The 27,884-nt window shown below is 36.6% G+C and overlaps 13 protein-coding genes across 13 annotated transcripts; 7 read left to right on the top strand and 6 right to left on the bottom strand.

The window, feature by feature from the left end:
• Window positions 1-73: 73 nt before the first annotated feature.
• On the top strand, window positions 74-1,919 carry L201_007734 (methionine aminopeptidase, type II; the record flags this gene model as incomplete). Its single annotated transcript, XM_066223440.1, has 9 exons — window positions 74-212; window positions 271-300; window positions 365-479; window positions 544-842; window positions 908-1,056; window positions 1,114-1,463; window positions 1,543-1,651; window positions 1,716-1,799; window positions 1,857-1,919. 9 exons carry the CDS (start codon window positions 74-76, stop codon window positions 1,917-1,919), a joined length of 1,338 nt encoding a protein of 445 aa, XP_066079537.1.
• A 180-nt stretch (window positions 1,920-2,099) lies between these two features.
• L201_007733 (uncharacterized protein) lies at window positions 2,100-3,204 on the bottom strand (the record flags this gene model as incomplete). Its single annotated transcript, XM_066223439.1, has 5 exons — window positions 2,100-2,310; window positions 2,407-2,502; window positions 2,598-2,659; window positions 2,742-2,876; window positions 2,992-3,204. The coding sequence occupies 5 exons, from the start codon at window positions 3,202-3,204 to the stop codon at window positions 2,100-2,102; spliced, it is 717 nt and encodes a 238-aa protein (XP_066079536.1).
• A 494-nt stretch (window positions 3,205-3,698) lies between these two features.
• On the top strand, window positions 3,699-4,972 carry L201_007732 (uncharacterized protein; the record flags this gene model as incomplete). Its single annotated transcript, XM_066223438.1, has 7 exons — window positions 3,699-3,846; window positions 4,017-4,144; window positions 4,255-4,319; window positions 4,402-4,536; window positions 4,644-4,748; window positions 4,847-4,891; window positions 4,957-4,972. The coding sequence occupies 7 exons, from the start codon at window positions 3,699-3,701 to the stop codon at window positions 4,970-4,972; spliced, it is 642 nt and encodes a 213-aa protein (XP_066079535.1).
• A 137-nt stretch (window positions 4,973-5,109) lies between these two features.
• On the bottom strand, window positions 5,110-7,158 carry L201_007731 (uncharacterized protein; the record flags this gene model as incomplete). The annotated part of the gene is made up of 7 exons (XM_066223437.1): window positions 5,110-5,347; window positions 5,472-5,678; window positions 5,756-5,859; window positions 5,948-6,211; window positions 6,277-6,393; window positions 6,473-6,938; window positions 7,028-7,158. 7 exons carry the CDS (start codon window positions 7,156-7,158, stop codon window positions 5,110-5,112), a joined length of 1,527 nt encoding a protein of 508 aa, XP_066079534.1.
• A 507-nt stretch (window positions 7,159-7,665) lies between these two features.
• On the top strand, window positions 7,666-9,288 carry L201_007730 (uncharacterized protein; the record flags this gene model as incomplete). The annotated part of the gene is made up of 6 exons (XM_066223436.1): window positions 7,666-7,968; window positions 8,054-8,069; window positions 8,137-8,419; window positions 8,486-8,552; window positions 8,644-8,983; window positions 9,056-9,288. The coding sequence occupies 6 exons, from the start codon at window positions 7,666-7,668 to the stop codon at window positions 9,286-9,288; spliced, it is 1,242 nt and encodes a 413-aa protein (XP_066079533.1).
• Window positions 9,289-10,475: 1,187 nt separating this feature from the next.
• Window positions 10,476-11,729, bottom strand: L201_007729 (uncharacterized protein; the record flags this gene model as incomplete). Its single annotated transcript, XM_066223435.1, has 5 exons — window positions 10,476-10,602; window positions 10,687-10,758; window positions 10,883-11,022; window positions 11,101-11,309; window positions 11,417-11,729. The coding sequence occupies 5 exons, from the start codon at window positions 11,727-11,729 to the stop codon at window positions 10,476-10,478; spliced, it is 861 nt and encodes a 286-aa protein (XP_066079532.1).
• Window positions 11,730-12,330: 601 nt separating this feature from the next.
• On the bottom strand, window positions 12,331-16,285 carry L201_007728 (uncharacterized protein; the record flags this gene model as incomplete). The annotated part of the gene is made up of 18 exons (XM_066223434.1): window positions 12,331-12,473; window positions 12,550-12,703; window positions 12,777-12,809; window positions 12,872-13,312; window positions 13,380-13,493; window positions 13,561-14,061; window positions 14,117-14,321; window positions 14,387-14,535; window positions 14,602-14,731; window positions 14,785-14,932; window positions 14,987-15,098; window positions 15,172-15,348; window positions 15,419-15,535; window positions 15,607-15,711; window positions 15,769-15,790; window positions 15,850-15,906; window positions 15,973-16,055; window positions 16,127-16,285. The coding sequence occupies 18 exons, from the start codon at window positions 16,283-16,285 to the stop codon at window positions 12,331-12,333; spliced, it is 2,850 nt and encodes a 949-aa protein (XP_066079531.1).
• Window positions 16,286-16,853: 568 nt separating this feature from the next.
• L201_007727 (uncharacterized protein) lies at window positions 16,854-17,764 on the top strand (the record flags this gene model as incomplete). Its single annotated transcript, XM_066223433.1, has 4 exons — window positions 16,854-16,874; window positions 17,044-17,130; window positions 17,303-17,396; window positions 17,694-17,764. The coding sequence occupies 4 exons, from the start codon at window positions 16,854-16,856 to the stop codon at window positions 17,762-17,764; spliced, it is 273 nt and encodes a 90-aa protein (XP_066079530.1).
• Window positions 17,765-18,300: 536 nt separating this feature from the next.
• On the top strand, window positions 18,301-20,300 carry L201_007726 (histone acetyltransferase type B subunit 2; the record flags this gene model as incomplete). The annotated part of the gene is made up of 10 exons (XM_066223432.1): window positions 18,301-18,375; window positions 18,446-18,468; window positions 18,531-18,614; window positions 18,691-18,851; window positions 19,004-19,232; window positions 19,331-19,405; window positions 19,464-19,542; window positions 19,590-19,657; window positions 19,733-19,859; window positions 19,920-20,300. The coding sequence occupies 10 exons, from the start codon at window positions 18,301-18,303 to the stop codon at window positions 20,298-20,300; spliced, it is 1,302 nt and encodes a 433-aa protein (XP_066079529.1).
• Window positions 20,301-20,817: 517 nt separating this feature from the next.
• On the bottom strand, window positions 20,818-22,168 carry L201_007725 (uncharacterized protein; the record flags this gene model as incomplete). Its single annotated transcript, XM_066223431.1, has 3 exons — window positions 20,818-20,885; window positions 20,930-21,648; window positions 21,774-22,168. 3 exons carry the CDS (start codon window positions 22,166-22,168, stop codon window positions 20,818-20,820), a joined length of 1,182 nt encoding a protein of 393 aa, XP_066079528.1.
• A 926-nt stretch (window positions 22,169-23,094) lies between these two features.
• L201_007724 (uncharacterized protein) lies at window positions 23,095-24,543 on the top strand (the record flags this gene model as incomplete). Its single annotated transcript, XM_066223430.1, has 6 exons — window positions 23,095-23,142; window positions 23,205-23,290; window positions 23,373-23,451; window positions 23,520-23,879; window positions 23,962-24,307; window positions 24,416-24,543. 6 exons carry the CDS (start codon window positions 23,095-23,097, stop codon window positions 24,541-24,543), a joined length of 1,047 nt encoding a protein of 348 aa, XP_066079527.1.
• A 170-nt stretch (window positions 24,544-24,713) lies between these two features.
• On the bottom strand, window positions 24,714-25,433 carry L201_007723 (FK506-binding protein 2; the record flags this gene model as incomplete). The annotated part of the gene is made up of 4 exons (XM_066223429.1): window positions 24,714-24,811; window positions 24,886-24,984; window positions 25,092-25,168; window positions 25,282-25,433. The coding sequence occupies 4 exons, from the start codon at window positions 25,431-25,433 to the stop codon at window positions 24,714-24,716; spliced, it is 426 nt and encodes a 141-aa protein (XP_066079526.1).
• Window positions 25,434-25,899: 466 nt separating this feature from the next.
• L201_007722 (uncharacterized protein) lies at window positions 25,900-27,221 on the top strand (the record flags this gene model as incomplete). Its single annotated transcript, XM_066223428.1, has 8 exons — window positions 25,900-25,936; window positions 26,008-26,034; window positions 26,099-26,152; window positions 26,240-26,322; window positions 26,440-26,494; window positions 26,575-26,614; window positions 26,683-26,837; window positions 26,944-27,221. The coding sequence occupies 8 exons, from the start codon at window positions 25,900-25,902 to the stop codon at window positions 27,219-27,221; spliced, it is 729 nt and encodes a 242-aa protein (XP_066079525.1).
• Between the last annotated feature and the right edge of the window lie 663 nt (window positions 27,222-27,884).

Genomic DNA, 27,884 nt, shown 5'->3' with positions numbered 1-27,884 from the left:
ACTTCTTTCTCTTGGCTGTATACGATATTGTTGTAGAGAACTGTAAGCTGATTGAACAATTATTAAAGTAAAAATGGCGCCGGTCGCTGTTCCAACATTAGAAGATTTGAGTATAACGGAAAAAGAGAAAAAACCTGAAGTGGTAGAAAATGAAGATGAAGATGGAGACGAGGAAGATGATGTAGAAGGTGATGAAGCACCTGGATCAGGAGGTAAATCTGTCCAGTCTGTGAAAAATTGTATATAGCTGACCGATATAACTGATTCTAGATGCAAAGAAGAAGAAAAAGAAGAAGAAGTGTGAGCTTTTTTTTTTTGGGACCATTTTTCTCTGAGGCAGAATCAAGCTGATATTGTGATTTAGCAAAGAAGAAGAAGTCAGGAACTGTGACTCAATCTGATCCACCTCGAGTTGGATTAAGTAAAATATTCAAGAATGGTATATATCCACCTGGACAAGAAGTAGAATACAAAAATGAGTCAGTTGGTCCATCCTCTACTAAGTACTAAAGGGAGTTAACTGATATTCGTTTGAACTCATAGTACCACATCTAGAATAACATCAGAAGAAATGAGAGAAAAAGAAAGATTAGCACAAGATGATCCATCAACAAGATATTCGAATATACGTAAAGCAGGAGAAGTTCATAGACAAGTTAGATCTTATGCACAAAAGAATATCAAACCCGGAATGAAAATGACTGAAATTGCTGAAATGATTGAAAATGGTACAAGATCTTTAGTTGAAGAAAATGGTTTTGAATCTGGTATTGGTTTCCCAACTGGTTTAAGTGTAAATGAAGTTGCTGCTCATTATACACCTAATCCAGGAGATAATAAAGGTTAGCTGGATAGTCCTCTTTTGAAACAGGGAGTCAAAGCTAACATCCAAATTCACTTTTCGTAGTTCTACAAAATGGAGATGTAATGAAAGTAGATTTCGGTGTACATGTAAATGGTCGAATAGTAGATTCAGCATTTACAATGAATTTTGGTGATCCTGCTTGGGATAAATTGTTAGAAGCTGTTAAAGATGCTACTAATACTGGTATAAGTGTGAGTCAGCTGAACGTTAATAGCATGAGTTTAGCTGAAGTTCATTTTCGTAATTAGGAAGCTGGTATAGACGTAAGATTATGTGATGTCGGAGAATCAATTCAAGAAGTAATGGAATCATATGAAGTTGAAGTTAATGGAAAAATGTATCCAGTTAAATCAATATCAAATTTGAATGGACATTCAATCGCACCATATAGTATACATGGTGGTGTAGGTGATAAACCTGGAAAATCTGTACCTATTGTTAAACAACATGGTAAAGATAGAGATGAAACTAAAATGGAAGAAGGTGAATATTTCGCTATTGAAACGTTTGGTTCAACAGGTAGAGGTAGAGTTATAGAAGAAGGTGCTTGTTCACATTATGCTTTAAGTCAACATGCTCCTGATAAATATACTGGACAGTAAGTTGTATTTCTACATTACAAACTGGGTTGTAACGTACCGAGCAGACATTGGCTAAAATATCTTGCATTATCCTAGTCATCAATCTGCTAAAACATTGTTGGCTTCTATGAAGAGGAATTTCGGTTCATTACCTTTTTGTAGACGATATTTAGAACATGTTGGAGAGAAAAACTACCTACTTGCTGTGAGCTTTTTTTCGCCCTCTAAAGGTTTCTTGAGGCTGATATAACTCAATCCTGGTTTTCTAGCTTAACACTTTGGTGAAGGAGAATATCGTCATGGATTACCCACCTTTAGTTGATCCTCAACAAGGAGCCATGACCGCTCAATTTGTAAGCTAGTCTTCATAATTTATACCATTTTACTTAGCTGACATTCAACGATTATAGGAACATACCATTCTCTTGAGACCCACATGTAAAGAAGTTGTTTCGAGAGGAGATGACTATTAAGACTATTGCGTGCGTGCGGAATCACTTGACTGGGATAATCAGGGATGATGTATGGACGACGGAAGAAGCTACACTTGTATATTATATTATCATAGTTGCATCATGCACTTCATGTGCGACAGATATATTGAATTAATGTCGTATACAATCATAAAATCTCGCTCTCGACAGATATATGGTTTAGAAGCCAAATGTGTAACCTAACAATAGTATTACACAAAACCCTACTACACAACCTAAAATCAAAGTATCTCTCCTTCTTCTTGTTCGTATTGCGGTAATTAAAGAATTTATACCTGGCATCTGTGATAAAACACCACCCATACGTGAATCAATTGAAGATAATAGACCACGTTGTTGTGCGAAATCTTCTCTTGTCGCATATGCTTGACTATAAGATTGTAATTATAACATGATAATACCAAATCAGTCAAATCAAAATGAACAAGATTTTGTTACAAAGATAGACATAGTTAGATTGACTCACTTCAAAGTATCATCAATCATCCTATGACTTGAATCTATTCTACTTCTATCTTGAAGTAATGCATCTGTTTGTGAATCTGTTGCTTTTTTATAATCACTAAAATTGTATAGAGACAGGATGTCAGGTTATATAATTTTTAAAGCCTACTATAAGGGTTAAAGATAATGATAATGGGTAAAGCTAAAGCTCACTTTATATCCTTTCTCACTGATCCAAGTAAGTTTGATCTTCTTATCGTTTGTTCAACATTCCCCTGTTTATATAAAAATCATCTTTAAGCTAGCATCCCAAGCAGAGCTGTTTCTCCATAGATTGTCAGAAAGACTTAAACTCACCCTCGTCCTTATGAAATCCCTTCTATAATCATCTAAATTATCTCTATGACGTTGTGCAGCATGTTGCATAGATGCTGAAGGTGGTTGTGATGGTGAATTTATTAATGTTGATAGATCGTCTATTGCTTGTTCTAGCTATAAGGGCCCAATAAGGAGAGGCAAAAATCAAAATCAATTTAGATTATCATCATGGTCGACTATTTTCAGGATAAAATGAATTTGAACATCAAGAACATTAACTCAGACTAACCTTTCCTAATAATTCTTCTATTTCCTCTTCAACCAATTTATATCCACCTATACCATCCCCATCTTCTTGTTCTAAACTCGATTGATCTTTACTTGACCCTCCACCTCTAGCTATAGTTGCTGCTAATTTTGAATAAGTTGATAATTTACTATCTAATGCTGTTTCTAATGCTCGAGCATGACGTCGAGCGTTATCCCATGAAGGTGTTGCCATTGTTTGTGTCGTTCAAGTAATTTCGAAGTGTGCTTTCTGTTGATAAGGCCCCTGTCAAAGAGTGATCAGTGTACTACTATAATGTCGTCAAATGTAATGTTTTTCAATTTATTGTGGAACTTGTATGATATGATATAAATCAAAAATCAGTGCAATAATCTTAAAGTGAACGCAGCATACCAAGTTGTCAGGTTATTGTTGTGACATAGCCGAGTATTGTTATAGCATTATATAGGTAACGTATTTAATTTCACACCGTAGGCACAATTGGCGGACGTGTTGGTGTCGCGTGTCATCTCGATTTCTACAAATAAAGTCGAGGTTAGACAAGAAATAAGAGAGGATGGTTGATCTAAGTTGAATGGTATATTCATATTTCACCGTTATAATCTACTGTGTATCAATACATCAGAAGTAGTTCACGAATACATTACGACCTTTGACGAGAGACATAAGAAATCACCCAAAGAAAAAACGCAGAACAACAAGGAAAAATGTTATCACGCCGGACGATATTTTCATCTATTACTTTGGGGCTTTTGGGAGCAGCTCAAATCTCAGCTACCGCTCTTACAGCAATGTTGGGTGCTAATGAGAGGAGTTGTTATTATGCTGATGTAGATGGAGTAGGGGAGAAAGTTGGTAAGTAATAGATATTGGATCCTCTACTGGAAGATGCCAAAATGGAAGCAGGGATGATGTCTATGATATATTTTAGAGGGTTACGAAGGGATATTTCAATAGAAATACATCCCATGATTTCCGTGTTTATACGATTGACCATGAACTGATCAATTTTGTATAATTTTCAGGCTTCTACTTTGCCGTTCAATCAGGTGGTAATTTTGAAATAGATTATATAGTAATGGATCCAGATGATAAAGTGATTTTAGAAGGTGTAGCGGAGAAACAAGGTGATTATATATTTACAGCGAATAAAGTGAGTTTTTTGTTCTTTTATCTATTTCCATAGGCCTAATACCTGATTCAAATGTAAACGTTCAAGTATACTATGCAGTACTGTATGTGACTAACAATGTTTTATATTAGGTCGGAGAATACAGTTTCTGTTTCGAGAATGAAGCTTATACTTCAGATAAATTACTTGATTTTGAGTAAGTCTTAATTTGTACTTTTACCATATGACAGCTGAATATCTCACTGATAAACTTGGATATTTGGATCAATCAATTGCAGTATAATGGTAGAATCTGAACCTAGACGTGTATTATCAGCGCAACAACAACCATTAAAAGAACATACTTCTTCTTTAGAGGAAAGTACTTATAAAATAAGTGGTTTATTAAGTAGTATAACAAGAACACAAAAATAGTATGTATTGTTCTACTCGATAATTATTGATAATACAGAGGCATTGTTCCTTACTTTTAAATGGAAAGTAATGGTTTTAGCTAATCGTTTATCTGTAAAACCAACAGCTTCCATACTAGACATCATAGAAATTTCTCAACTGTATTATCAACACAATCAAGAATATTTTGGTTTACAGTTTTAGAATGTGTTATCATAGCTGCAATGTCATTGTAAGTGGAATCTTTCAAGTTCCAAAAAAAAAAAAACAAACTTTGTCCCTGAGTAGTGGATGGAATATTGATCCTTCATTTCATTACTTTTTCAAAAGATTACAAATTTGGATATTGAAGACTTTCTTCTCAAGGTCTGGAAGGTGGGTAATTCAATTTAGTTAGAATTCATTGGTTCAAGGTAGCTAACCATTCATTAATATTGCAGACGATATAAAGTATAGGCAGATTCAAATAAGTGCGGTTCCGAAAATATTGCATATGCATTTAATGTCAAAAATTAATTATCACTAATTGTTTTTCAGTCAATTGTTGCATATATGCACTGTACATATTTTACATAATAATCCTATTTAATAATCTATCTATGATGTGGGACTTGAGATTTTGATCTCCTTTCTTGTTCCATTCTAACAGATTCTTGAATAGTAACAGCTTCGTTGATCCAAGGTAAATTGAATAAATCGGATCTTCTCAAATCTTCCTCACGTATATTACCACCATTTAAACCTGGTGTACCGATTTGATAACCTAGCATTTGATCTAAATCTCTTGATTGTGCAGCTAACCAATTTTGAATGAATGCTTGTGGGTTTGATCTATATGTTAATGTGATATCAGCTTTATGAAATCGTCAAAGGTTTGTTATCTCTTCATGAGTAATAGAATGATGAAATGATGTGTCTCTAGAAAGAGCGAAACAGAGTGAAACTCAGAACTTACGCAAAAGATTCCAAAAAATCTTTCTTTTGTTTTATATCTCTTGCAAAATAAGCTAATTCACCCACTTTATCTTCTAATTGTACAATTTCTTTACCTTCTTTACCTTCTAAGCTTGAAACTAAAGATGACATTTTTGATTTTAGTGGATCCTCAATTTCAATTGGTATATCAAAACATTTATGATGGAAATTAAAATCTTTATCGACCCTAAGAATTAGAGTAACATTCAATCGTAAGCTTAGCTTGTGAATTCATTGAGCATGACCATCAAAACGGAAGCTTACTGTATTTCATATGGTATAACAATAGGATCAGGATGAGTCAAAAATCTAGTTGCCATTTCTGGTATTTGATGGAATGCTATTGTTTCTTTACCTTGTGGGAAAATCTATTTGTGACGCGATAGATGCACATCAGCTTCGGCCACAGCAGATACTTCACATAGCTAATCTAGGATCAGAAACCATCTCACTCACCTTCTCAATACCACCTATGGGTTTTATAATCGTAGCATCATCTTTATCTTGAGCACCAACAACTTTAACTAATTTCCAAACCGCATTTATGATATCTGATCTTGTACCTTCTTTCATTGAAATTAAACTTGATAAAGGTTCGGAAACTTTAAACCTTTCAGGATAATGTGATAAATGTATTATAATCCTTGAATTTACATTTTGATCACCTCTTCTCATTATTTCAAATCCATCTAATGGAGGTGTAAGGTTTTGTGCATGCCACTAAACGGTAAATGCCTTCAGTTTCCTTTCTCTCATCAAGTATTATGTTGATTGCGATAACTCACCTCAACTATGTTACCTTCTGGGAAAGTAGGTGCTTCTCTATTATCAAATTCAACAATCACACTTTTCAAGAACGTCGATAATTTTCTTTTTGTTCTATCCATCCTTGCATTTCCAGACTACAAAAGGAGAAGATCAAACATGAATACCAAATTAATTCGTGGTAAGAGCGGTCCAAAAGAAGAAACCCAAACTCACATCAAGTAATCTACCTTCAATCTTCATTACCCACCCTGCCACACCTTTACCTGTATTTACATCTACATCCGGACTTATAGTTTCTTTCTTCGTTTCTGGCTTTACTTCAGTGGCTTTAGTCGTATTCGTAGTTGAGTTCCCCATTGTAACATCGCCATCACCACCTTCTTTCTTTTCTATCGAATTTTCTTCTGCATTTTCATTTGTACTTTCTTGATGTTCAGCTGGTGTAGGTTCAGGTTGAGGTTTTTGCCATTCTTGGTCATGTGCTGTATTCGATATGAAAAGTCGTAAAGTTCTTTTTACTCTTGTTGGTCTACCTAAAGCATCATTAATTTCTGCTTTCTTCCTTAATATTGTCCAATCCAACTTTTGTTCTAATTTCAGTAAATCTGTGAATGCTGGTGAATCCGGTACTAAAGCTTGTAAAACGTGAGGAGGAGGTAGTGGTGGACGGGGGTGTTTTCTGATATATTACGCGTAGGTCAGCCTTAGACAAAATTCACAAGATGCAGAGAACAACAATCATGAGAAGCTGGAAGGTACGATACGTACAGTCTTCTAACAGAGTCTGCATCACCTTCAGCTCTTCTTTTGTTATCACCGGATGGTTGTGGTTGTTGACCTTGATGAGGATAAGTTGGCGTTTGGGAAGAATGAGAGGGTCCGGCTTGCACAGATGACATCTTGATTAGAAGTGGGTGCTCGAATGTATTGTCTGCAGGTAGATTCAAGTTGGTGAGTAGTCCTCGTATCGATACTAATAACAGTAACCTTCTTCTTGTAATGTCGAGGAAAAGGGAACGCGAACGAGAGAATCATGCAATGTTGATGTTGGTAAAGACGGGTTTATTCGTTTGCTCAGGGTCGAAAAGTAGAGTTAGGGGGTAAGAGAAAGATCGTAATGAACCATTACAAGCTATATACAAAGCACGGACCTCCTCGATTAGAAATCAAGTCTAATCCCCCTCGCAAACACCACGTGAGTCGTTCATGCGTAAATAACGAAATCAACAAAAATTCAAAGAGTGGAGGATCTTCACTTGTTTTCGACTTTTTAAATCTGCATTGAAATATTCAGAATACATATAAATCTCAGAATACATATAAATCTCAGAATCCAGATTAATCATAGCTTCAGCAAACTCATCTTCTGGTGAACAAGACTATACCCCCTTGGATAACCAGCAAAGATGGCGAAAGGCTCTACCTCAAGATCAAAATCTCGATTACCGCCACCGCCTGCTGAAGATGTGGAAGACGATTACCTTGAAGATGATTCTGAAGTAGATGAATTCGCAGATGATTACGATTCACCCCCTGAAGGAGAAGATGACGGGCAGAGCTCTGGATCGGAGGAAGAAGAAGAGGAGGAGGAGGAGGAAGGTACAGGTAGATGGGAGGCAGATGATTGGGATGAGAATGATGAGAACGATAGTGATGAAGATAGCCAGAGTGGTAGCGAAGATGAAGATGATGAAGAGGATTTGCAATTGGTAAGTCCTTAGTGATGTTCGAATCCTTGCACATGAAGCGAAGTACTTCACTTACCATGTTGCTCATTTTGATTAACCGGTACAGAAACGACTACAGAATGGTGAGCTTTGTTAAAGTCTTCAGCTTATTGACCGGAAGGAAGTAGCCTAACCTAACACGGACTGTAGACCTTGGATCTTTACCTTTGTCAACTTTAGCCAAAGCTCAGAAATCCTTATCTTCCAATAAACAACGATCTTCATCATCTTCATCGTCTTCATCAAGTAAAGAAGACAAAGTATTAGCTATAAAAGCTAAATTAGCTCAATTACAAAAAGGCAAAGGTAAAGCTACTACAGTTGATCCGTATTCCCAGACGGTTCAGACAAGAGATAGGGGGAGTGAAAGTGAGAACGACGACAGTGATAGTGGGCCTGAGATGGGTAGTACGAAAAGGGGTAATAAACATGCGTAGGCTAAAATGCAAATACCGCCTCATGCTTTTTCAATAGCTGACTTTGTTATTTAATATCCTAGACCAACAGCTATGAGTACGAAGAGACAGGTTTCAAGAAATAGACAAGTTGTGGATATACATAAACCTGTAAGTTTTCTTACGCTTTTTAATTTCTTAATATCATATACAGGATAAGAAATTCGGCTCTAAATGATTTTCATTCGCTTTTTGGATACAGGATCGACGTGATCCAAGATTTTCATCGGTGTCAGCAGGAAATTTAGATTCACATTTACATTCAGCATCATATTCATTTTTACCATCAATGTTAAAAGATGAATTGAAATCTTTGAGAGTTCAATTGAAACAAGCAGAAAAATTAGAAAGAACATGTCCTTGGGCAGAAAAACCAATGAGGACATCACAGAGAAAAGAAATTGAATTACAATTAAATAGGGTAAGAACAAAATTAGTTAAAAATGAAAATGAAGAAAGAGAAAGAAACGTTTTACAAAGAGTTAAAAAGGAAGAAAGAGATAAAAGAGAACAAGGTAAAGGTGCTTGGTATATGAAAAAGAGTAAGTAGTCGTAATATCATATGATATTCGATGGAAACAGAAATGTTGCTTATACATCTTTGACGGTTATAGGTGAGAAACGTGATTTATTACTTAAATCCAAATTTGAATCACTTGAAAAACAAGGTGGTAAATCTGCTGTTAAGAAAGCAATGGAAAAGAAACGTAAAAAGATTGCAAGTAAAGAGAAAAAGAGTAGACCTTTTGCTAAAGGTCAAAGTGGAGCAGGAGGTGGTGGTGGTGGTGGTGGTGGTGGTGGAGGAGGATATTCTAATGGAGGTGATAGGAAAAGGCAAAGAGTATGATAATTTTTTGCTACAATTTCAATCTGTAAATTACTTTGTTGTACTTCATATGCATGCTGATCATTTTCTGCAAGACCATGACTTTGTGAACGCTCCCTTGATGTCTGCAATGACTGGGAGCTCAGCACAATTGGGTCTTATAATATCATCCTATGATTTGTATGGTTCTTCGCCGTGTGACAGAGGTCGAAGTGAGGTGAGATTGAATGAGATCAGATTTATGCTGCTTCTGCTTTCTACTCATCAATCCATGTTGCGTATCCTCATTCAATTTGACTTGTCCAACTCGTCAACCACGATTCAGCAACGACGAAGCTATCCCTTTAGAGTAGATAGAAATTCCGTAGTACATATTGTATTGCATGACGGACTGTCAAAAACAATATCATATGTTTTCATTGATGTATGTGCCCTATGAAAGCTCAAGCCATGGGAACAGTTGATCATCAGTCAATATAAACTCGAGGTCAATTAAATTAGCAGACAACAATTATTGCCATCCTAGGAGGAAAACCGGATTCGATCAGTATCTTTATTGAGATTCCAGTCGAAAGTGACCTTAAAACTTTCTTTGTCTGGCTGTGCTATTCCACATGAATGATCACAGTCTCTGGTGGACTTTGCGCCATTCAGGTCCATTCATTGACACTCGTCTTCGAATTCTTTGATTGAGCCTCTCTTATCTGAAGCTGGTATGATCCCTGTTACTCCGTGCTGTCAGTGATTGAGGTAGCAATCGTGTAACAAACTAAGAGGACTCGGCACTTGTTGTGATTGGTCCTAACCTGAACTATATATATGCCGAGCAAGAAATCTCATTTGTCGATCGTCTCAACGTAACAGCATCAACTTTGTGTCAGCGCATCATTACCGACTAAGTGGTAATGACTCTCCAAGACAGTCGTATGCAGTCGACCTTGACTTATGAATGGCCAAGCTCCAATGTCTATTTTGGTGTTAGATCATCGTCAAAGATCATGAGGACTCGCTTTGCCTCTTGGGTCAATCGCCGCAAGATCCGCCAGACAGGTAGTACCCCAAATCCAGAGGATGGGACAGCATAAAGTGTTTACCCACTGCCTGGCTGACTCGATGCCCTCCAATCGAGTACGTGCACGCTCGTGTGTAGTCTCTCAATGTCCGTACATTTGCATCAGACTGGTCATAATAATGCATCATGGTAACCGTTACGAAGCGATTTGTTCCGGTATTCGGCTTGATTCATTAGTACTGAAGTATCCATCTACGGTTCCTCCAACAGAAGAAGAAGGAGGAGGCGTCGAAGGTCTCGGTATTCGATGCAATAATCCGTATCTGGAAAGTCGAAAAAATAGAAGATCAGAAGCTGCCAAAACGGAGATATTTCACTGATTCGGCTGATCGTATAAGACTGCTTACCCTATACCACAACCTATCAAACCTTCACCACCCCACTGTCTTGTTGGATACAAAATCACTTCACGAAGGTTACTATTGGAAGAATGAGACGCGCTTATCAGCCCCTTCGTACGGTCGTGGTGTTGATAGAATAGCAGGATTGCGCGAGAAGAAGAGGGCAATAACGGTGAGTATAGATTCCTCAAATTCAACTTACTCTAAATCTGAATTATACACAAATAATCTTAAAGGTTTATCTACATGAGCTTCTATCAGATTATAGAAATCATTTTCTGAATGTAATGGACCACCTGACCAAGCTAATACATAATCACCCCAAGGTACTAAACCAGCCATCTAGAATAATCACGAAACGAAACAAAATTTAGTATGCGAGATGTGATTAGGATGGGAACGAACCAAACACAAACTCACTTCTGCAGGTGAACCTTCTAAAACATCTAAAACGTGATAAACACTTTCTAAAGCATTAGCAGGATTACAAACTCTTAATGATAATCCAAGTAAAGATGGTTTAGGTTTAGGGGTAGGTGTATTATCTATACTTTGGTTCGATATTGTTGTGGAATTGTTAGATGATAATAAGGTTTCTGCCCATATTCTTGATGGAGTTAATTGAACGTCTGTAAAGTAAAATTGAATAAGCATGATATATTTCATCATCATCAAATTGAAGAAAGTTACTCTTGTATATTTAATGAATTAAACCAATCTAGACTATGAAACTCACCTCTTATACGTTGTGATTTAGCATTATAAATCTTTAAACCAATTAATTTATTTTCATTTTCTTCTATAATTTTACTTAATCCATTTAATGTGTTATTATTACTACTATTGTTGTTAATATTGTTCTCTTCTGTCGTTGAAGTTATCGAAGATGATAAATTTGATAAATCACTTTCACCTTTTTCAGTTGATATACCAATTAAATAATCGAAATAGGGTTCAATCAATCCATCTGTAGGTGATAATTCTGCTACTCTCAAACAATGTAATGCAATTGTTGGTAATGATGTTGGTAGTGAAGATGATTGACCCATACTTGTTGAGCGTTTCTATACCGATAAGAACGCGGATAATTTCGTTCTTGGCCTATTATATGACTGGATTCAGTTGGGATGTTCTTGGCCAAACTTCTCAAGTAAAAGTAAAAGAAGCAATGAAGCGTTTGTTCTATTGATGTCGCTCAATTCTCTTGAAGGAGGAACAATGATATTCGGTTTATCTCAGATGCTGGTTATTTCGCTTTGTTCTTCGCCAACCGCGTTCATCGGGTTCAAGGAATCGGTTTTTCAGGTTCTTTCAGACGCAGATATATATGAAGACCGATACATCTAATGCGTGTGTCACCACGACGACAACAATAACATTGCTTACGCTGAGGACATCAACCTGAAGGAACGTCAATTAACGCGACCTACTAGGCCTAGCGGACGCCTGCTAGCGGTGTTCACCGAAGATCTCATTTTAGCTTCAATTCTTAAACTGATTACTGTAAATCACAAACAAGCCAGAAGATTGGTATGGGGTATGGGATGAAGCATGAATTAACCAGTGAAATGTATTGCATAAATCGTTTTAAGAATAGAAATCGTTACAAAGAGTTTTTATCTATTTATCTTTCAATCCTAGTCAATATCCCTATTTAAGAGCTTTTTGACTTAAAGTGATTTTATCACCCAAACTCAAAGCTATACCTTGAGTTTTTGATCTTATTCTAACATGACCTGTAATTGATCCATCTTCTGTTCTTTCAATTGATGCATTCGCTAATGCATCTTCGCCTGAAGGAAAACAAATCAAACGATAATCAGCTTTTTTGATCTTGCTACAAGCAAATCAAAACAAAAATTGACTTACCAAATAATGATTTAGCAGCTAAATTAGCTGATAAGAAATCACAATCACCCGATAAAGCAGCTTCAGGTGTAAGTAAAGCCATATGTGTAGATTTAAGTAAATGGTCGAGATAAGCTCGTAAATCTGAGATAGAGGTTTGTACGGCAACTTTGTTCTATGTGACAGGAACGATAAGGAAATCAGCTTTACACTTTGATTCTAGAATAACAGGCTTAAAGATTACTTACCTCCCATTCAAATTCAGTCCACATAGATCGGAACTGTACAATTCACAAGGGAATCAGCTTCTGTCATCCTTCGGCGAAAAGATGAAAGAACTTACCTGAGCTTCGTTCACATAATTAGGTTTAATGAAACTCATAATATCTACATGAATATCCGACATTACAATCGTAACATCTGAATCTGATGCACCTTGTTTTTGATAAGTTATAGCACCAAATATAACCCCAGTTTCAGTTGATGAAACTTTTACTGTTGCAGTTAAACTGTGGAAACCATGTGGAGCTAAAGTTACAGCCGCAGGTCTTTCAACTAATTTTAAATCACCTAAAGTAGCAAAATCTACAGTTAAATTTTGCATTGTTTCATTTGTTGTATTAACCAATAAAACATCTAATATAATATCATATTGTGATAATGTTACGACAGTTTCAGCATAAATCGAATCTGAAAATCCAGTTAATTGTGAAATTCTTGATAATTTTGAAACGAAATCATCTTGAACTTCAGCTGCTCCTGTTGCTGCGACCAAATCATCGAACTAATCGAAATATCAACGTTAGCTTCCATATACCACCTGGAGATGAATCATTATACGCTTCACTCACGTCATCAACATCACCAAGAGTAGATTTTTTCGATAACTGTCTGAAACTTATCAAGTCATCCGCTTGTATAGTTGCAGTTTTACTTTCTCTCTCTTTCTTTTCCAAAGCTTTTTTCTGTGAAGATTGTTATTCGTCAGCATACAGCATTCTCAGACATCGCCACAAGCTCATGATAGCTTACCTCTTCAGTAGCTACCATCTTAGCATAAGCAGCTTTAGTGTCATGTAAGAAAACATCTTGTAATATCTTTGATGATTGTAATTCCGCAAGAGTCTCTATACAATTCATTATTCTTTCTTGTGAATCTTCATCAATTGGCACAGCGACAAATTTAGATTGACCGACCCGGATGATAGATGTCATAATTAAAATAGCTTCTGCTCGAAGAGTATTGATGGATTGTGAATCCGATTGAGCTTCAGAGAATCTGAGAACAAGTTTGGTGAGAGTTGCAGCTAGTACTGATGCGGTGAAGAAATCACCACCAAGAATTAAAGCTCGTAATGGTGGTTTAGTAGCTGCTCGAACTTGTTCTAATCTTGCTGCTTGAGCTGTTGAAGTGTACACCGTTTCAGTAGCATATGTACCATCAGCTAAAACTCTTGTTGTCGTAACAGCTTTAGGTGCTTCCTCCTTTTCTGGTGCACTATCATCCGCGGCTTCGGCCTCATCAAGCAAACGCTATTGGGAACAGATCAGCGGGTGGTCATATAAGAAAAGTTCGATAATAGCTGACCTGTTCAGACGCCAGGATGGGGATTTCACCCAATACTTTTCTGATCTCCTGTATAGCTCTCTTGATATCTGAAGGTCCAGTAGCATACTCTCCTACAATCCACATAGCGCCCCTGAAGACCTTTCCAGATTTGATGTCTCCGAATGTTGAAACAAGTTTCTCAGTGATAGCTGGTCGAAGATCTGGGAATCGCTCAACGACCTCACTAAAGCAATCGAACAGTGTCAGCTAATATGCTCGTTACAGAACGATGAGTAGCCTGTAGCTTACCGGACAAACGATATGACATCGACTGCTGAAGGGTTATTTGAGTCTCCCAAGAAGTCCATGAGCACATGTACAACATTGGCAGCAACTTCAGAGAATTTGATTGCACATGAATGTATGCTTTGAATGAGTAATTGTCGGTATTCAAGGTTCTTTGGAAACAGACCAAGAGTCAGTAAGTTATGGGAGTTCTTGGGTCCTTGTAATGTTGAGCTTACCTTGTCAAAGTCTTGGTCAAGAGTACCTTGTAGTTGTTTCTTCAAGAATAACACAACATCTTCAACGTTTCTACTTGTTACCATCTCTAAAGCGATACCGAGGGCTTTTCTCTTTACTTCCATATCGGGACTATGCAAGGTGTTCAGCTTTCTCACTGAGAATGTTAATCAATTTCATCTTACCTGGATAAGACTTTAAGGATGTCCATAACCATAGGATCCAATACATGTTCGTGTTTAGCTCTAAGGTTGTCGAATCGATCAAGAACAATGAGTTTGACGTTGTTATCGGCTTCTTTGACGATCAGCTCGGCAAGAGCGGCAGCGGCAGCTATTCGGACTGTCAGCTTATATCCTTTTGTCGGGTTATCATGCGGAAGCTCACCTTTGACGGCAGCAGGGTTTTGGGTGAGAGTAGTCAAACTAGTTGCAGCTTCGTATTTGACGGCATGCGAGGGTGAGTTAAGGAGTTCAAAAATACATCTAATCCATTTAGCCTGTGAAATGTTATAAAGGTTGATCAGTAATGTCCTGATACCAAAAAACTCAAGATGTAATTGGCAAGCTCACTCTGTGTCCACCTTCAGTTTTAGCTTCTTTTCTAACCAATTCAATAACAGCCATTTGCATCAATTCATCCATGCCTGCAATTTGATCAAAGTTGTTGAGTAAATATCGAACTGCCGTAGGTTGAGAAATGTTGCAAAGGGTAACAAAGGCATTTCGTTTACATGTTGAATCGGATTCCTGCAAACAGAAACGATTAGGGGCGCGATCAGCACATGTGAGGCCATCGCGGAAGTGCGAGAAAGCTTACAGCTACTAAGAATGTATCTAATAATTCAGGAGCATCGGGTATAAGATGTTCATGATCTTGATATATCGTATATGTTGCAAATACAGCGTTCTTTCTAACGAAAGAATGTCGGTGTTCCTGTTGAATGAGATTGATGATAATGAGTTGTCTGCTAAAAAGCTCGCCAAAAAGGGTTTCATGCAACTCACTAAACATGATCTAACGGTAGGTACTAAAGGTTCCAACAATTCTTGTTCTCTAATCTTTTGAAGGAAACGTAATGTGGCTCCTCTTATATACTCATTTGGGTGTTGCTAATGGTTGATGCGGGAGTTAGCTTAAGATATATCGATATTCCATATTGAGCTCACCAAATCATTTCGGATAGCGTTACTGTACAGTAGATAGTAAGTTAGCTGTGTTTTCTGATGATAATCATATTTGTAACTTACACAACTAAGATCATCTCTTGTTTCAACTTTCCAGCTTCATCCAATTTAGGACATATCCTAAAATATTGTTGTGACAAAATGAGTCATGGCTTTTCACATTGCTCAATCAAGTTTTTCACTCACTCCCAGTAGAAATGTAACATCTTCTTCAATTGTTTATTACGGGAAGGCATTACATATTGAATAATTGGCATGAGGAGTGTAGGCTATGTTTATTAGAAGGATAGATATTTAGTTAGTTTTGTTTAATAGACTGCTTGTAACTAGAATAACTAACATGACCTTGACCATTTAAAGTGCTAACTATGATTCTTCTCATAGTTTCCAATTTAACATCATCTGATCCTTTTTGTAAAGCATTTCTCAAATCTTGAGATGAAGGAGCATCAATCAAATCATCGTGAATGATTGTATAACACGTTGAAGATGAGTTCATATTGATGATTTGGCGATTACGCCTTGATATTCACTGATATCTGATAGATTGTTCCAAGGAATAGCGAAGGGAGAGGCAAGATTCGAATCGATGATGTTAATGGTATACTTCAGTTACAATATATCTTCAGACTTGGGTCTATAAGAATATGTATATATGGCCTATTATGACAGCAAGGCAGTTTAATGGGATATTGGGAGGATGTTGAGATTAACGTTGTTGCTTCGTCGCGTCAGAACCCAAAGAACGCATGGCAATATCAGCAACGAGGTAGAGTATGCCACACTACGGAAATATCGGAAATACACCTTACCCCCTTACTCGGTATGGACCGGTTCTAAGCATTCTTTTGATGTTTCTTCGCATTAACCTTAGTAGCTTGCTGTTGGCTCTCACGAGTGATATGTTAATTATTTGAGCAATAACATTGAATACACATAAAGATCACTACTTGACACTTTCGTTTTCGTTTCGTTTTCAACTATCAACTTCAAAAGGGCACCCGAGCCCTCCGATTTTATCTTTTAGACTTTTACACTAACCCTTTCCTATCAAAAAATTCTCTAAAATGGCTACTGCAACCACCAACGTAAGTTTAAATGTTAATCTCTCAAGAACGGCCTCAAGTATCGCCAAAATCATATGATAGCACATCAGCAAAGCGATTTTAACATGGAGAATAATGGAAGAGGAATATAGGTTCAGAAAGGGATAGTTTAATGTGGAATATAAGCTGATTGAGAATGTATGGAATATAGGTTGTCCGATGGTCTGCCCTCATTGGAGGTATCTTCTACGGTATCGTACATCAATCAACAGTACAAAGTCAATATGATGAAAAGAAGGTTAGTTTTCTTGGTAACTAAATTATTGAACTGGGATTATTTAGCTGACATACGAATCTCATCTATTATAACCTATCTACCGGATTTATTCATATTTATCAAATTGTCAAAAAATCCGCACACTTTGAAAACAACATCTATCATTGAAAACCGCGTAATTCAAATCAAATAGGCTGCTCGAGCTGTATCTCACCGAGCACATTTAGTTGAGGAAGCCAAGAAAGCTTTTGCTGCTAAGAAAGCTGAGAAGAGTTCCGGTTCAGAATGTGAGTGTATATTTTTGATTTTAGGGATAGGGAGGAATTGTCAATTTTGGTCAAATCATCAGGAAAAAAGGAACATTAGATCATTCGATTAGCTGGTATGGTATACTCTGTGACTGTGTGATGATCATACTTGTGGATTGAGGAACAGGTAGGGGCTGAACCAGCGGAAGAAGATGAAGTGGAATAGCAATGTTTGGTATCCGGGAACATATTTCATACCTCTTTTACAATTGATAACGAATAACATAAACAACAATGATCAAATGCTAATTTACCTTCCGTATTCCAATCTCACAGTAATTACCGACATAGAAAATCCTAAATTCGATTTGGAAAAAGTAATTGAAAGTTGGACAAAAGATCAATAGGTTATTTGCTGAAGGATATTGAATTAGATATAATGATGCATATGATCTTGTCAGAAACGAAACCTGTGCCTGCTTTCTGCTCCTGGCTATTGTTTTGATGAAGAAGTGGAAACCCTTGTAGCGATAGCAGCAATGACCTATCAAAACGATATATACTTTGTGATAGCATCTAATAAATCTGGCTATTGAGCGCATTCCTACGTATGTGAAATACCGTGATATCATCACTTTTCACCACCGAAATAGGTTTTTACACCAAAAGTAGCCAAGAATGGCTGAGACGCGTCTGAATAATGTCCTATCCTGCAAAACTGCTCATGTTCATTCATTCCTTATTTCTCCTTCTCCCTCCTTACATAGTATCCAACCTTTGTAAATTGCACTCTTTACTCCTCATTGTCGCTGTCATCAAAACGAAACGGGTACCTACAATTTTATTCATTCACATATATACCTTCGTATAGATTCGACAACATTCTCCCAATCCCTCATTCATACGTTTTCAGTAAATAACCCATAAAAACACAATCATCATCATGGCTCCTACAGAACCCATCGAAGTAGAAGATGACGCTTCTGACGCTGGAGATGACTCTCAAGTCATAAATGAGGTAAGCTGCCTTTCACTTTCCCCTGCTTTTGTGGAGAAGAAAGATAGCTTACAATCTTTTGATGGTATAGGAATATAAAATCTGGAAGAAAAAGTCAGTCTTTCTGTTTTCTTGAAACTCAGTTATCCATATAGCTGATATTGTACCGTTCGCAGTACCCCATTCTTATACGATACAGTTATAACGCACGCTCTCACATGGCCTTCGCTCACTTGTCAATGGCTTCCAGACCAAACTTCGTAAGCTGATTTGATTGCGAATGCTGACTTAGCTGCAGCTCCCCCGAGCAGCTAACATAGTTATATTTTCCCTCAGTCCTCCCGATGCAGACTATACTGTTCATCGAATGATCATCGGTACACATACTTCTGGTCAATCCAATGATCATCTAATAATTGCCGAAGTATTGTTGCCCAAAGGTGGTATGGAGAACTCAGGCAAAGAAGTTGCTGAAATGTACGATGAGGATAAGCAAGGTGAGTGAAAGGAAATCAACTTATCTGACCTTCCCTTACACTCGATCATCTGAATTATCTATGACTTGGTCTTGGTTTCTACGTACTTCATTATGACTAAGACTGTGATTCCTTCTCTGTGCTAATTTGACTGTCTTCTGATGACGTCCCAGAAATCGGCTCTTATACCAAATCACCTGCACGAATTAGAGCTATCCAAACAATAAATCATGAAGGCGAAATCAATAGAGCACGATATATGCCACAAAACCCTGAACTTATAGCAACAAAAGCAGTTTCAGGTGATGTGTTAGTTTTCGATAGAACAAAACATGAATCAAAAGCAAATCCAAATGGTGAATGTAAACCGGATATTAGATTAAAAGGTCAAAGTAAAGAAGGGTAAGTCGGTATTACGCAACTAATAATGCATCATTAGAAAATCCAGTCGAAATGAAAAGGTCAAAAAGCTGATTGCTTCATTTGATAATTGTATGTAGTTATGGACTCGCATGGAGTACACTTAAAGAAGGTCATATACTAAGTGCAAGTGAAGATACTACCGTAGCTCATTGGTAAGTTCATCACATTCATATTATATGACTTAAGCTGAAGAAAAATGTGTAACTACAGGGATATTCAAGGTTACCAGAAGAAAGATCCTGTCTTACAGCCAATACGTGTATACAAAGGTCATTCCGCTTGTGTCGGGGTAAGTCGTTTCTAAGATGAAATTGGCAGGGCTAACATAAGACACAGGATGTTGATTGGCACCCTATGGACCCAACTATGTTCGCTTCAGTAGGCGATGATAGACAGATCATGATGTGAGCGGACTCTGGCGGTTTCTCCCATGTTGTTTGTTAGGATAGCGATATTGACTAAACCCATGTATTATCCAGCTGGGACACACGTGATTCCAATGTCAACAAACCTCAATCGCGTGTCGAAGGTCATACAGCGGAAATCAACTCTGTAGCTTTTGCCCCAAGTTCTGAATACTTATTCTTAACTGGATCAAGTGATAAAGTGAGTTACCTTCTGCATGAGTAATAACGCGTAGGCTGATCTTGAAATTTTCCATGTCAGACAATCGCATTATGGGATATCAGACATCCAGAAAAGAAATTACATTCATTTGAAGGACATACAGATGATGTATTACAATTGAGTTGGTCACCACATTCACCTGTACATTTCGCATCAGCATCAGCAGATAGAAGAGTACATATATGGGATTTGAATTTGATTGGAGCTGAACAAACCCCTGATGATGCCGAAGATGGTCCACCAGAACTATTATTTGTACATGGTGGACATACATCAAAAGTATCTGATTTATCTTGGTCACCTAACGCTAAATGGCATTTAGCAACTACAGCTGAAGATAATATTTTACAAGTTTGGGAGCCTTCTAGACATATTAGATTACCTGGTCAAGGTGATGTCAACGCGATGGATTTGGAATAGACGGAGGGTATGGGTTGAGTGAAGGTGAAAGTGAAAGTAAGGAAGTGACATTGTTGTGAGAACTTGCAAAGAGAATATAGTCAAAGCAATATAAAAGAATACATGGAGTATACTGTATGAAGGTGATTGACTGATCAATGCCACCATTAGATATGTTTTGAAGAGTTTATAGTAATAAATCAGTATGATAACCGATGAAATCATGCAACAAATTTCAAAAGCACTAGTTGTGATACAGATACAACATATATACATTTTCGTCTTTGGTAATGCAAGTATTGAATATAATATAAACGTATGGTTATGGAAGATATTGTACAAATGGTAAATTAAGGGAGGGAATCTATCTGGAAAATCTATACTGAAACAACCTATTTTAGGCACAAATCAATTATTGTTTCATCACTGATTGATAGCTATTTGGTCTTGCTTTTGGTTTGAATAAACTCTTGCATTTTCTTCAATCGTGGATTTATCTATTCTATCGCCATTCTGGTATAGATCCTGTAAAGTAGTGTCATGATCTGAATTTTGATTCTGGTTCTGGTTCTGGTTCTGGTTCTGGTTCTGGTTCTGGTTCTGGTTCTGGTTCTGGTTCTGAATCTGATCGGTTCTCGCTATCAATCTACTTTGATCAAGTCGAAGATTGTTATGTGGATCAATTATGAATTGGTTGTTGTCATTATTGCCATTTATATCATTATTCTGTATAAACTTTTCCTTTGATATCATATTTCGACTAAGATTTCGATTTTGATTTTGATTTTGACATTGATTTTGATTTTGATTTTGATCTACTTTATTCAACAAGCTTTTCTTTGGTAACGTTATTGATGGTTCCCAATTTGGTAAATTATTTAAACCACCACCTATAATGGTAGATTTACTTTTCTTTTGATTACTATTATGCTTTGAAATGCTATCCGATGTTTTATCGATATTATCATCATTATTATTACTGTTATTACTATTGTTGTTGTTGTTTAAAGACAAGACTTGTTTCCAAACAGGTAATAAATCAAATAAATCAATAAATTGTTGATCTACAGCTCTTGATTTTGGTTGAGAAAATTTTCTATATTCATCAAAAATTGAAGTTAATGAAAAAGATTGTAATCTTCTTATACAACCAATTAAACAACCTGTTCTATGTTTACCTTTATTACAATGAATTAAAATTGGATGATTTCTTTTATCTAAAATTGCGACTAAAGCAGAACAAATTATATTTTCAGGTATATTATCAAAAGGTTCTTTATTACCTGGTATACCAAATTGCATAAATTGTATATCTTGTTCTTGATACCATGATAAATTTGCAGCTGGATAATCTTCCAAGACTAATGTTCTAAAGGGAACATACAAAAACACAAATGGTCATACAAGTTAGCTTTTTTATCCTGCTTTTTTTCTTTTTTCTTTTTGGTTAAAGAACTTCAAACGTAGCAAGGATGATATGAGGGTCAAACTTACAATACAGTTTTCAATCTCAATGTTTCCATAAAACCAAAATTCCTTTTTTTAGGAAATCCAGATCTATAAACACCTTTACAAACTAATGAAAAGTTTTCTGGAGGTACTAAATCTTCTTCGACTTTAGGTAATGCAGGTGGAGGTAGGTATAATGGATTTGGTGGTGGTACTGTTGCAATTGTTTGTGATGGTTGATTTGGAATAGGTGAAGGTTGATTTGAATTTGATGTTGTTGTTGAAGAAGAAGGATTAGTTGTACCAGACGTAGTTATACCTTCTGTTTGTGCAGGTATGACTAATCTTTGAGCTAGTATCGTAGCTAAGAAAGGTGGTATTGCCTTTGAAGATGATAAGGACGGATCTGGATCTGTATGAGATATGGATAAAGATGCCATTGTGATGGTGACTCCTACATACACCTTAAGTCCAAATTCAAGAGTACGAGGTGAATCAATCTTCAAGGTGATTCTTCGAAAGAGTGATTCTCTCTAGCCTGGCCCAATTGGCTGTTTATGATAGTTTTACTATGGTCTTGTCATGAGTGAATAACGTTGTATTCTGCTTTTCGCCGTTGTTGATATTTCCACTGACATTGGGTGATTTGCATAAGGCTACTATTTGAAAAGGAATGAGTTGATAGCTACACAATCTATCTTTTTGACACTATCAGCAACAAGCGACAAGCGACAACATTGTAAACACGAATCTCTCGGAATCCTCGGCGATCATCCCAAAACAACCAACAACCAAAAAAAGAATTGATGACGGAATCAAATATGCAATACCAAGAAAGAGTGATTAGGATATGCATTAGGATATCAGGATAGGATATTAGAGAGTATTACTCGTAGGTGATTACGATACTCGTATTTGATTAGGAAAATGAACCGCGTAATCCTAATCACCCTCAAAGAACGTAAGCGCCTAAACTTACAGTATATAAATTCGCCTAATCCGTCGGAGTGAACCGAAAGTCAACAAAAACAAAGTATAGATATAGAGTTTAGCATGAGAATGGAAAGATAATATTAACGGTTACGGTCATTTTTAGCTCATCATGACCGAGCAAAAAGGTCAATTTGTATATATATATATAGATTGTATATAATTAGAGAGAGCAAAGGACACCGTCAAACACTAGATGCATTCAACTTTCCAGATAACAAATCCAATACAATAACCAATTGCTCCATTCTTGAAACTTACAACCTCGATATTGATATTTATCAATTGATAATAGGATATTTAAAGTAGAACAAGTATATTACCTCGGTTATCTATTAAAACTTCAGGTGAAGTACAACAATAACATCAATAAAACATGGCTCCAAAAGGTGTTTATTTAGATCTTCAACCTTTGAAACCGGAGGTGAGTTGAATATTGACCTGATCATTACGAGCCATGCACTAATTCCTTCTTAACCATGACAGAATATACCTGATGCTTCCTCATCAGAATTCGATAAATTCCTAGATGACCATTTTGATATGGGTATCAAATTGATTGACAGCATGTCGTGAGTGGAACGTAATTCAGGGATGCTTTTGCCATCCTACAAAGGGGAACATCGCTATAACTTACTCTTTGAACTCAACTAGAAATTGGAATCACCACTCAACAAAACATGATGGAACGGTAAAAATACTCAATTTGACTACATCTTCAACTTATAATGATGTGAGTTGGAGGTTATAGTCTCGTAGTCCCTTTTGGTCATTTAATTGATAAAATCATTCCATTTATAGATACGTAAATCTCTGAATGGTATAAAAGAATATTGGTGCGGTAGAGAATCATATCATTCATCATCTTCATCTAGTACCACTGAAAATGGAAATCCAAATAAAAGGAATTCAAATTCTCATACGCCTTCGAATCTGATCAGAACATTATCACACAGATTATCATCCTCAGATAAAGATAAGAATCATGTTAATCATATTAACGTGAATTCAGATGCTTTGAATGGAAGTGCTATAGTGGAAGAAGAAGAACAACAATCTAAAATACCGACTGATATTGAAAGACAAGCTTTGTTTATGAGTACTGATCCTAATGGTATTTATGAGAGGTTCAGAAGAGGATTATTAGAATATCACAGTGAGGTAAGTACGATTTTATCCTCAGGTAAAAAGAGGAAGATCAAGATTATTGATGGTACATAATAATTGATTGGTCAATGTACAGAATGAAAGAGAATATATCGAATCAATGAGAGAATCAGAATGTTTACATGTATATCGTAAACATATTGCTGAAGTATGGAGATTAACATTCAAAACACCACCACCAACAAATCCAAGAACATTTATAGTTTTATTATTATCAAGGGAATTACAAAATCAACCTTTAGAAAGTGGTGGAAGATCTTTCATGAACATTTCAATTCCATTCGAACATCCAGATTGTCCACCAAAGGTTAATAATGAAAAATCTAGAGTTAGAGGTAAATATGTTTCAGTTGAAAAAGTTACTGAAATTCAAAATGGAAATCAAGTTCAATGGAGAATGGCTACTTCAAGTGATGCTGGTGGTGAGTCTCCGCAAGCCTTGCAATCTAAATCCAGAGAAAAGTGATCTATTGATCTATATCAAGGGAAATACTAAATAATAACTAATGTTTTTATGTTTTGGTTCCTAGGTAATATACCAAGATTCGTAACCAACGGTTCTTTACCTAATAGTATAGCAGAAGATGTACCTTCTTTTATAGGTTGGATGGAAAAACGTTTCCCGATAGGTGGAGAAGTGACATCTAAACATATATGATAGAGATCCAGGTATTCTCATTCTTATTAGCGGATACATCTGATCATGAGTATATAATAGAAATAACATAGAGTATATTGCATGCTACACCTGACGACCGTACATTTTAACTGGTTATCACATTTGTTCGATGTTTATGATTGTGATTATGATTTAATGATTCAATTATCCTATAATTCATCTACGAATCTATTTTTGATACCTAACAATTCAACTTCGAATACTAAAGTTGATTGAGGTGGAATCACTGGAGGATGACCTCTTTCGCCTGTGAACGTGTATTCGAGTCAGCTTCCATTTCTAAGGCTTTTTCTCCTTTCAATGTAGTTGAAAAGTACTTACCATAAGCTAAATCATGTGGAATAGTTAATTTTCTCTTTTCACCTACACACATATCTAATAAACCTTGATCCCAACCTTTTATAACTTGACCTGCTCCAACTGTTACAAAGCAATGTCAGGTACATATACAATCTTGAATAATATTACGATAATTTATCAAGAGGTTCTGGATCAAGAGGAAGATATCTTATTGATAAAATACTCACGTGTAAATTCAAAAGGTTGATTTCTACCTAATGAACTATCAAATTCACTTCCATCTTTTGCTAAAGTACCTGTATAACTATAATATCGAGAAGAAACGTACATTTCAATAAGCTACGATCATTATCTTCTATTTAATGCAAAAGCGATGGGACAGATGGCTGCCATACACTCGAAAAGGTATTTACTCACTGCATACTTAATTTGTCACCTTTTCTAGTTTTCAAAGGACATTCTTCAGGTTTATATTTAACTCCAATTTGTAATTGATCTTTCGCTTTTGATGCTATGACTAAAGCTAAACTGAATAGTAAAGCAATTAATAAGGCTTTGGGGTTGTACATCTTGTTTTGAAAAGCTGACTTCTGCTTGGACTGGGGACATACAAAAAGAATGAACGTAATGTTCAAAAAACATATCAAGAAAAGGAAAGGACAGTCTAGTATCAAACAGGTTTCGACACGTCTCTTCGCTACCAGCAGCATCATATCATCATCATCGCTAGTAATCAAAAGGAAAGGCGGCGAACACCGCGAAAGGCCAAGGGAGGTTTACGTTACCTTACGTTTTGGGTTTATTTGTTGATGTAAATGCCTTTTCTCGATATGACGATGGGATATCAGATTATGATGATCCATGTGCATGCTTTTTCATGCTTTGACCACCTCATATTATATTGCTTAGAATAACAATAACCATCGAACATTAAACACCTGCTTGTTCACAAGCATCGCAAAGTACTGCTTCCAGCTGGATCGCAACAGAAATTCGGAGATAGTGTATCTTGTATTGACATATCATATTCATAGAATGGATCACGAAGGTACGGAATTAGTGGAAGCGTATGGTGAGTTCATTCGCCTATCAATCTATTCTCCAGACATATGCATCTGATTTGATATTTCTCTCTTTTCCCAGACTATCTGTTCAAATTCATAGTGATAGGTGAGCTGTCCCTCAAGGCATAAGTTCAGAATACAGCTCACAGCCTCTTTTGACAACCAACTAGGCGAAGCAGGAACGGGGAAATCATGTCTATTATACCATTGCATACATGAACAATGTATGTGGATATTCCTCAGCTTTACAGACCCGAAGCATCACAAAAACGCAATCGAGGAAAATAAGCTGATTATGACCTCTTGTTTAGTCAAAGAGAATTCTGCACATACGATAGGAGTGGAATTCTCATCGAGGACGTTGAGGATAGGAGATAGGAATATAAAATTGCAGGTAAGCTATCCTTTTACGATACAAAAGGAGAGATCCAAGAGCTCGGAACTTTCTCTCTGCATCATCTCGTTTGAGATATTTGAATTGCTTCCTGACTGCTTTTTGGTCATTGACTAGCTATGGGATACAGCAGGTCAAGAGAGGTTTAGAAGTGTAACAAGGTCATATTATCGTAAATTTCTGCTATAACACCACAATACGAAAAATCGAATGTGACCGAATATTGACCATTTTTTCCTCCCTCTACTGTAGGAGGTGCAGCAGGAGCCATCCTGGTATACGATATAACGTCGTATGTACAGCTCATCACTTTCTGATGTTTGGGAACATGAGCTGATTATTTGTCTTAATACAACTCAGGCGGCAGTCTTTCGTTAATCTGAGTCGTTGGTTGACCGATTGCCGGGCTTTAGCATCTCCACATTTGGTGATGGTGTTAGTAGGGAACAAACTGGATAAAGAGGAAGATAGGGAGGTTGAATATGCTGAAGGGTCTAGGTGGGCACAAGAGAACGGTAGGTCTATTACCATTACCCACCAAACGGTTATTTCAGCTTTTATGATTATGGGACGTTTTAAAACCAGGTCACAAGCTGATCTACTCATTTGTTTTTGTGATAGGCCTTTTGTTTGTTGAAGTATCATCGATGACAGGGACAAACGTAACGACACCGTTTTTATTAGCTGGTAGAACGATATTATCAGCAATCGATGCAGGTACTTTGGATCCTGATTCAGCAGGCACAGGTATAAGTTATGGTGAAAGACAATTAAGAGCTGTAGGTAGTAGTTCAAGATTGTCAGCTGCATTTGGTGGTGGTAGTGTAAGGAAGAACAGAAGGAGGGATAGTGTTAGTTTGAGAGATATGGTTGGAAGTGGCTCAAAGTGTAGTTGTTAGAATTACCAGTACGCAGTATCAGGATACCATCAAGGTTAAGGTGTAAAGTCACAGTCTATGATGAGAATGAACTTCATCAAGCAGAATGATCGTAGGCGGTGTAATAGATAAACATATGTTGGATTTTCGGGAAATTTCGTTGTTTATCTTGATTGTAATATAACATTAATAATTCCTTATAATTTACCTTCCACGGATCTGTACAACATAATATAATACCACCTTGCTCCTGACATGAAGGAAGGAATGCATAACATATCATCTGTTCTATCAGCTAGTCGTGAAGATGATCATATGCATAGCTCGAGTCGATAATGATAGATCATTAGAAGTATTACGAAACCGAGTAAAACCGACCCATTGACCGCTTAAAACCCGGTTGATATGATCACATATACCGGTTACAATGTATTACCGAATGATTCATCTTAATTTTCTCATTTTTTGGTAACATAGGATGGTTTAGATTGAATACGAGTAAGAAAAAATACAATAGATTGTGACTTGTTTGAGAATCCTCAGAATTATAGGATGACTTCGCACATCTCTCTATATGGATAGATATATAAGATATATATATCCATGTGAAATGAAAGTCAGAGAATGATGAGATGTTACCGATAATATATAAACTTGACTTCACTTAACTCGTTCCCTCTGTAC

Source organism: Kwoniella dendrophila, chromosome 11 (assembly GCF_036810415.1).
Source record: "Kwoniella dendrophila CBS 6074 chromosome 11, complete sequence".
Taxonomy (NCBI): domain Eukaryota; kingdom Fungi; phylum Basidiomycota; class Tremellomycetes; order Tremellales; family Cryptococcaceae; genus Kwoniella; species Kwoniella dendrophila.
Note: the sequence above shows the minus strand (reverse complement) of the source record. Positions and strands in the feature narration are given on the sequence as shown.